The 9273-nt window shown below is 46.1% G+C and overlaps 1 protein-coding gene across 1 annotated transcript in view; it reads right to left on the bottom strand.

The window, feature by feature from the left end:
• LOC102860765 (chromosome unknown open reading frame, human C17orf80) overlaps positions 1–4481 on the bottom strand; it is a 10613-nt gene extending 6132 nt beyond the window's left edge. Inside the window, exon 1 of the mRNA XM_006886396.1 lies at positions 2999–4481. Coding sequence (XP_006886458.1) covers positions 2999–4481 — 1483 coding nt within the window. The remainder of the gene's footprint in view (positions 1–2998) is intronic.
• Between the last annotated feature and the right edge of the window lie 4792 nt (positions 4482–9273).

Below are 9273 nucleotides of genomic sequence, written 5' to 3' on the forward strand. Positions count from 1 at the left end.
ATCCAAATGACCAGTACTCTAACAAATGATGGAAGAACCACGCTGGCGTCCAGGAAATCAGAGACAGTCATTATCTTGCTAACGTATGAGCACATTAAACAAGCATGACACAACTCAGTCACCTCGGGGGAAAGCCTGTCCCAAAACAAGGGGTAAGGGAACAACTCTATGAAAACAGCAAGTGTTGGGGGAGCTCTGGTGGCCTAGTGGCAAGGAACTGCAACTACAATCCCAGAGGCGCCTGGTTCGAACCCACCAGATGCTCTGCGGGGGAAGGAGGGACAATCTCCTCCTGTACCAGTCAGATCTGATTTGATGGTACACGCACACAAAAATAATAAAATAAAATTTAAAGCATCTGACAACAGTGAATGTCCAAGCACTTTCGGGAACCGCGGGCCTCCTGGACCTGCGGTCTCATCTCTAGTCGGTTGGCCTGGGCTCATCTAAACAGCCCCAGTCCTGAGGCCACCAGGAGCCCTGTCACTGCCCTGTCTTCTTGGCGGTGACCGAGCACGCTGGGTGACACTTCTCCCTGACAGCCTGACGCGTTCTGTCTCTAGGACACGGTGTCCATGGACCCAGATCCGCTCATGCTGCCCCTCTATCTCCTAGAGACTCCTTCAGTGGCCAAGTTAAGACGCTTACTGCTCGAGCCCAGCTGTCATGGTTAAGCCTCCAGTGGCCCCGCTCTGTACGGAGGCTGAGGATCTACACGCAGCCTCTAGACCTTTAAAACCTTGTTTCTCTGCAGGAGCCTGAGTCCTCGGCATAGGACTGAACCCTGTGTCTCTGCCTGCAAGTGACTCCTATGGTTTTCTTGATTAAAGCCTAAAGGGGTTCTTAGTCTACAACAGCCCTTCCTGCTCAGGTCTGACTCTCGTGTTCTGAGGCCGAGTCCGGCTTGTGCACCATCGTACTCTAAGACTGATTACGCTGTGTGTCTATGTGTCTGCACAATTAAAAACACACGAAGACACGCGGAGCCCTGTGCGGCTCTGAAGGTGTGTCCTATAATGTGGCTTAATGGGGAAAAGGATGCAATCAACTTGACCTTAGAGACCAGGTTCGACCTGTTTTACACATGTAAACCTATTCTGAGTTTCTTTAGGTTGGTTGCCTGTCCAAGTCATTCTGAAAACATTAGACCATTAAACATTAGACTTCTATGCTGTGTGATACAGAAATGCCAATTGATTCTGATACGAGTATGAGACTGTCAACAATAAAAGTTTTTTAGCACTATTCTGAGGAACTGTATGGTTGGAAAGATTCCATTCCTTCCCTGTTAGCCTCATAGGAGGTGGGCAGGGAGAAAAGTGCAACAATGAATGAATGGAAATCCAAACTCTCTGTAAATTGTCATCAATGAAAAAAAAAAGAAGAGATCAGTCTTGGAAACCCCACAGCGGCGTTCTGCCCTGTCCTATGGGGGCACGCTGAGTCAGATTCAGCCTTCAGGCGGGGTGGTGGTGGTGGGGTGTCTGGTTTTGGTTTACGGATAAGGAGAATCTCAAGGCTCTGGAAGAGGCCGCGTCACCGTCAAGGTCAGCTTGCATGGCCTGTCTCTCTCCACATCTCTCTTCTTCCCCTTCTCTCACATCTTGGGGCTCCATCTCTGGGTGTGCCCAGACATTCTGCTACCCTATCCTCAGTCCGAATCTGTAGTCTGGGGTTTTGGGTACAGGGACTTCTGTACCTTTTCGGCCACCTCCTGGTTTCCGGTCACCGATCTTCATCAGCTCATGTCCTGAATGAAGGTCCACTTGCCTATCTGCCTTGAATGCCGTTCGGTGCTGGCCAGGTGGAGTAACCGTCTTGCTCCCAGCTTCCCAAACGGCTGCCCTGAGCTACCCAATTCCTAAATTATTGCTGGGACCTATCTCCTGTACAATCTGGTTTAAATAAAACTATAAACAAAACCAAACAGATTTGTCCTGGAAAGGGTTAAACTGGGTAGCTCCTTGGAGGCAAGGATTCTGAGGCTCCATCTAACATACTTTGGACATGTTGTGAGGAGAGACTGGTCCTTGGAGACGGACATCATGCTTGGGAGGGTGGAGGGACAGCGCAGGAGAGGAAGGCCCTCTATGAGATGGACTGATTCAGTGACTGGGATAATTGGGATGGGAGTGTCAGAGACAGTGCGACTGGCACAGGACAGAGCGGAGTTTAGGGCTGTTGTACATAGGGTCGCTATGAGTTGCAGGCGACTCGACGGCACATAACAACAACAACATAAACAAAAGTACTTGTTCTACTCAGGTAGATTTTGAAGGTTTAACGTTATTTTTGTCTTGACTATGCACTTGATGGCATTTAACAACAACAACAACATAGAGCTCAGTTGGCCTAGTGGACAGAAAGTGATGCTACCAAGCCAAAGGCGGGTGACTTTAATTCATGGCCTTCAGGGAGAATGCTGGTCAAACATTTTTCTAGGTAGTACAGCCCTGGTCTGTCCACATGCTGTACGGAGGCAACCTGTGGTAGCTGTGAAGCTGAACACTGTGACACTGATGTGTCAAATGCGCTAATGGTTACCCATGGCAGACAGTGTTTGGTGGAGCTCCCCGATTAAAACAAGCTTGGAAGCAGGAGTGGCATCCACTTCTGTAAGTAGCTTACCTCCGGAAACCCTATGAACCTGGAGAAAGGATGAAAGTCACACAAGTGTTGAGGACTTTCATTCACAGGGTTGCTATGAGTCGCCTACGACTCGACGGCACTTAACAACAACATGTATCCAGTGTCTACTGGCCATGTCTCTTTCCAGTGCTCAACTGTTACCACAATTCCTCTGGGCGGAGGGGGAAGGAGGGTGAGAAACCATGGCTGCTGACCAGGGAGCAAGAAGCCACAATTTGAGAACAACTACAAGTTCAGTGAGTGAGATTATCTAAATGAGTAAACAGTATTAGCATGTGAACCTTAATTATCCCAAAGAGACAGCGGGTTCTGAATCAGCAGGAACCCTCCAGAACATGGGCTTGTTTACCTTCTGAGAGTCCTTCCTCGGAGTGGCTGAGGACCGGAGGCCATGAGACTGCTGCACCCCAATACTGGGGTTTCCCTGGCAACACCCCAAGTCCTAGATAACCAGGATAGAGCTCTGAAAACCACTCGAGCCCCATGGAGCTGGGATGGACCCTTCTGTCTGCAGCTCCCACAGGGCTGGTGAAGGGCGCCTGAGCTGTGGGATGCCAGGAGGAATGAGGAAGTCTCGGGTGCCCCGTGTGGGATGCTGGGTGGTGAGGGCTGGATCTGAGTTCCAGGGCAGCCTGTTTCTCACTGTCCATTAACATCTGAACACCAGCCTCTTGATGATGGTGGCGGGAACCTGCTTTCTCCTCCTGAAGAATTTGCAGAGCCAGAGAGGTAAGGCTTGGGCGATGAGGCTGTGATACAGAAAGGGGCGGGTTGCCAGCCGTGCCCCCTGGAACAGACGGCTTTAAATCAGGGCCTGCATTTTGAACTACCTTCCCCGTGACCAAGGCAGCAGCCCTGGAGCGCTCAGTGCCCTCGCTCAGAGAAGGCATTTCTCTCCCAGACAGACTTCTCTCTGCGTTACCGGTTCTCCCATGCACTTTGACACGAAGGTGATGTCCTTTCTCCTTCAAGCCAAGCACAACCTCCTTGCTCTCCTCCACTCGGGTTTGACCCGGTGGGCTGACTTGAAGATCTAAAATGAGTGATTCTGGGTTCTTTTCCCCAGTCTCAGACTTTCTTATAGCTTTGGGGTCTCTCTCACTGCTTGACCATGACATTGACACCCTGGCTGCCCCATCACCGAGGTTCATGGGAGAAGGAGAATTATCAACAGGCATGTCTAACGGTTTCATTGGGAGCTCCTGTCTTGGGAGACTCCTGTCCAATTTCAGATTATCTGATGGGACTGGAACATCCTTAGGTAAGGCTGAAGAATATTTTCTATTTTGACTTGATGAAGAGGGCTCCCTTAAGTCAAGCAGTAAAGATGCTTCTGCTTCTGAAGAATTAATTCTGCTGTCTCCTGATTGAGGCAAATCTCTGGCACATTTTCTCTCTGAAGTGACTACTGATGCAGAAGGCTGCGTCTTCGTCTGTCTCTGGAAAGTCCCTTTTGGTCCAGAGTTTTCCACTATGTTCAGGGAGGACTGACTTTGATTCTTGATGTTTCCACCTGTTTTTTGATTACTTGATTTTTCCGATCCTCGTAGAGGAAAGGTCTTAACTGTCCCTTCAGAGCTGTCTTCTCTCCACTTGGTATTTTTTAGCCCCCTCTCTCTCACCGGATTATTTTCCTCAGTTCTAATTAAGTCTTTGACTGGCCCCTTCCTTTGGTGAGGATGAGAGAGTGTAGCTGGCTTGAACTGAGAGACTTTCTGATCAACAGGTGTGGACGCTCCTAGCATCTTGCAGTACGGCAAGTGGGACTTCAACCGCTTAAACGACTTCTTACAATAGGGACACACTTCCACTCGGGGCGGCGGGCCAGTCATCTTCTTCCTGAAAAAGGCCAGTGTGTGGTTAAAAAGACCAGACAAATTGGTGACTTAGAAGCCTACGTTTTAACTATGTCTTATACCTTTTTAAGTTCAGTTGAGATAACATAGGTTGAAAGAAATTTTAAAATTTTTTCTTGATCTTTGTTCTTACAAGGGCAAAACGCAGAAGATACGATTTGACTTTAAAATAAAAATTCTTTCCCTTGATTAAAAAAAGGAATTAGTCCTAAAAGGAAATATTCCTGGCTTGTTTTCTTTCTGTACTTGACATTTCTTAAAGTCTTCTAGGAAGCAATCAATGACAAGAGACAGACTTTTTAACAACCTAAACCTTTTCATAATGGGATTATATTAAGATTTTGATAGATAAAGTCGGGGGAGAGGGTGTATTTTCTGCCCTTCAATAGTGTGCTGAACTGCTATTTTAACATTTTTGTTAGGTATGATGGATTTTGAGAAATACTCTCTGGTGGCACTTGGTGGGATGAGGCTCTTTCTTCCAAGTTGTATCTCCCAAATAATAACCTCAATATGGTAGCATTTCACTGACAAACTTCTTATGCTTCATATAGCATGTCTCGGGGGTGGGGTGGGGAGGGGAATAAAAGGTGAAAGAAGAAAGCAGAGGAGAGTGAACTTTAATACCATCAAGAAACACGCCAGGAGTAGAGTGTGTCCTTATGGACTTGAGTTCCTAAACGCTGAGGAAGGCCAAGAGGCATGGAGATCGCAAAGATCTCCCACAGATGCCGAAGGAAACCAGGACTTTCCTCCAGGACAGACACAGAGAGGGCCTTCCTCGACAGCTGGCGACGTTGAGTTCAGACGTCTAGCCTCCTAACTGGTGAGAAAATAAAGTTCTCTTTGTTAAAGCCTTCTACTCTGGTATCTCTGTTAAAATAGGACCAGATAACCAAGAAGACAACTTACAGACATTCACACACATCAAAACCAGCAATCAAACCCACTGCTGTGGGAAGCCGACTATCCAATTGAATATTAATAATAAACCAAATGCTGTATCAGGATATGAGGGAGGCGTAATACAAGCTGGCGTTCACCCTGAGGCACGAAGGCATTCCTTAAGAGTCAACATCATGGGGGGAGGGGTGGGCAGGGAGAAAAGCGCAACAATGAATGAATGGAAATCCAAAGTCTCTGTAAATGTTCACTAAAATTAGTAACAATAAAAAATTTTAAAAAAGGCAACCTCTGTCTTGGTTTGTATTTACTGTATCCCTCCCTCCTGAGATTAGCATAAGGTGAAGAACAAAGAACTCCTCCTTATCTGCAAAAGACTTCCCCATGGTCCTTTGTTTTTGTTTTCTACTTCCTTGTGATGATCCCTTGTTTACCTCCCTAATGATTCTCAGTACACAGAGAGGCATGGCGTGGGCGCTCGCTCCAGTCATCAGGACTGCTGGCCCCCTGTCTTTACTCTCACTTATCTCATTCTTGGTTCTCTGTCTCATTCTTAATAATTACTTTACCCTCGGTCTGCAACACACTGAGTCAATGCACAGCAACCTCATCATACAGGACTGCTTTCTCGAGTTACCGGCTTAATCACCGCACCACCAGGAGTCCTTTATAGCTATGTTGTTGTTAAGTGCAGTTGAGTCGTAGGTGACTCATTAGGGACTTTCATCCTTTCTCCAGGTTCATAGGGTTTCCGTAGGCAAGCTATTTATGGAGGTGGATGCCGCTCCTGCTTCCAAGCTTGTTTTAATCGGGCAGCTCCACCAAACACTGTCCACCATGAGTAGCCATTATCGCATTTGACAAGCAGTGTCACAGTGTTCAGCTTCACGGCGACCACAAGTTACCTCTGTACGGCAAGTGGACACACCAGGGCTATACGACCTACAAGAATTTATAGCTATAAGCGTGTATAATATGTATGTATACTATATACATGAGGAGTCCTAGCGGCTCAGTAAGTAAACAACTGTCTACTATCTGAGAGGCTGCGGTTGCACCAGCCACCTGCTCTACAGGAGGAAGGTGTGGCCATCTGCTCTTTTACACATTCACAGACTTGCAAACCCTACGGTGTCTGTTGCTGTTCTACAGGGTTTTAATCAACTGGAATTGACTTGGCAGCAGGTTTGGGGTTTTATCATATACAAATAAGTAAATATATCTAGAAAAGAAGGTGTGATCCTAAATTTTTTTTAGAAATTTTTCTTTTTTTAAATTCATTGTTATACATTTCCTCCCCCATCACACTTCACAATGCACCCTCTAGACTCTTATCATATGTATAATGACTAATCATCTATTCCTTTCAGACAGTTCGTCACCTCATCTGTTCTATTGCAGTGTTCATTATCAATCCACTCTTTTCCCATTCTCTCCCCAGTCCTCTCACCCCCCTCCCTGTCTGTCCTACTTTATAACAATGGTGTTATGTATGATCCGAAATTCTTAACCAGCAATCTGGAAAACAATGGATTGTTGGTGAATTTGTTTACTTTTGATCAGTTTTCAAAACTGACAACGCATGTGGTGATTTGTACCTCTCTTTTCAAGTCAGAAAAAGGAAATGTTTCACTTCAAATCTCAACCCAATGATCTTTATTTTACATTTCCAAGAGGCAGTTGTCAGAACAGAGCAAGGAGACACTACATGGTTCAAAATCAAGAAGGGGGTTCGTCAGGGATGTATTCTGTCTCCACACCTTTTCAATCTGTATGCAGAACAGATCATCCGAGACGCTGGGCTATACGAAGAGGAATGTGGAATCAGGATTGGTGGAAGAATCATCAACAACCTGCGTTATGCAGATGACACAACTCTGCTTGCTGAAACTTAGGAGTACCTGAAGCACTTGCTGCAGAAGATCAAGGACTACAGCCTCCTATATGGACTGAAGCTCAACATCAAGAAAACAAAGATTCTAACCACTGGGCCAATTGGCAGCATCAGTATGGATGGTGAAGAGACTGAGATAGTTAACAGTTTTAGTTTACTTGGCTCCACAGTCAACACTCTTGGTAACAGCAGCCAGGAAACCAAGAGACGAATTGCATTGGGAAAGCCGGCTGTGAGGGACCTCTCAAGAGTACTGAAAAGCAATGATGTCAGGATGGAGACTAAGGTGCGCCTGATCCCGGCTATAGTCTTTGCAATTCATGCCATGCATCAGAGAGTTGGACAGTGAATAGGGTTGATAGAAAGAGGATTGATGCCTTTGAGCTGTGGTGCTGGAGAAGAGTGTTGAATATACCACGGACTGCTAGGAGAACAAACAGGTTTGTCCTGGAGAGGGCGAAGCCAAAATGTTCCCTGGAGTCAAGGATTCTGAAGCTTCGTCTGACATATTTTGGGCATGTTGCAAGGAGGGACTGGTCCTTGGAGAGGGACATCATGTTTGGCAGAGTGGAGGGGTGGCAAAGGAGAGGAAGACCTTTGGTGAGATGGATATCAATTCTGTGACTAGAGAGGTGGGAATAAGTGCGTTTGAGATGGCTAGGTTGGCACAGGATAGAAGAGCGTATAGAGCTCTTGTACATAGGGTCGCTATGAGTCGCAAGCGACTCGATGGCACATAACAACAACAACAACAAGAAGGAGGTCCACTGGCTGAATGTGTTACGAGCATTCCGCTGAGATCTGAAAGGTCAGATGTTTGAACCCACCAGCTGCTCTGAGGGAGAAAAACGGGCAGATTTCTCTCATAAACATTTACAGTCTCAGAAACTCTACGGAGAGAAGCTATGAGAATCAATTTGATGGGAGTGGGTGTCTTTTCTATAAGAACCAGAGAGCAAGGGCCATGTCTATTCTTGAACCCAGCTGTACTCTCAAAATCCTAGCACTGTGCCTGGTATTGTTAGGGGCCATCAAGCTGAGTCTAAATCCTAACGGCCTTGTATACAACACAGCAAACCCTGCCCGATCCCTTGGCACAGAGCCTGGTATATCTGCTGAGTGAATGCTTTCTGTAGCCATAAACACACAAATATGATTGTAATAAACTGCTGAGTGGAAATACCTGATTGCTAAGTAGGTTGAAAAATTAAGATTTCTGAAATGACTTATAAAATAAGTAAACACAATTAGGTTAAACCATTATCAAAGCAACCAATGCACCTTATTTTACAAAGCCACATATTTCGCCAACAGCTTAGTTGTTGTTGTTTTTTTTTTAGCAAGTCATTTGATAAAACCTTTGATAATATGATGAAAGTTAGAAACCCTTAACAAAAATACACACCCGTGATCACACCCACTCACTGTTAATTTCAGCGAGAAGAACCTTGCGGTCTGGTCCACCTTTCTTCCTCTATACCACTCCACACCACATTGAAACTCCTGGGAAAATTTGGTCTACTTACACTGCCAAGTCTTAACGTGGGGGCCTATTTCTTACTCAGCCTCTTGGAGGAAGATTCTAATTTGGCTATGGTCTCTCTCGATTCGCCATACTTCCAGATCACCGTCTCCAGGAATGGCAGGATGAAACGATCTTTAAACGTCAGCCTGCAGAAGATACAGAGAGGCAATTCCACTCGACTGCTTTGCAAAGTGTACCAACGTATCATGAGGTTAAGAGCTGCTGCGACTGACAACGACCTTATTATAAACAATGGATCTGAGTCTTGCTCTGCCCTGCTCCAAATCACATCTACATGCCTGATAACGACCTTATAAACAACGGATCTGAGTCTTGCTCTGTCCAAATCACATCTACGACATGCCTGTGCCCACTGCTATGGTCACTACGTCGATCCATCTCCTCGAGGGCTGTCCTTTCTTTGCTGACCTTTTCAGCATGTTAAT

The sequence above is a fragment of the Elephantulus edwardii genome, unplaced genomic scaffold, assembly GCF_000299155.1.
Source record: "Elephantulus edwardii isolate Elephantulus edwardi_28Jun2011 unplaced genomic scaffold, EleEdw1.0 scaffold00048, whole genome shotgun sequence".
Lineage (NCBI taxonomy): Eukaryota > Metazoa > Chordata > Mammalia > Macroscelidea > Macroscelididae > Elephantulus > Elephantulus edwardii.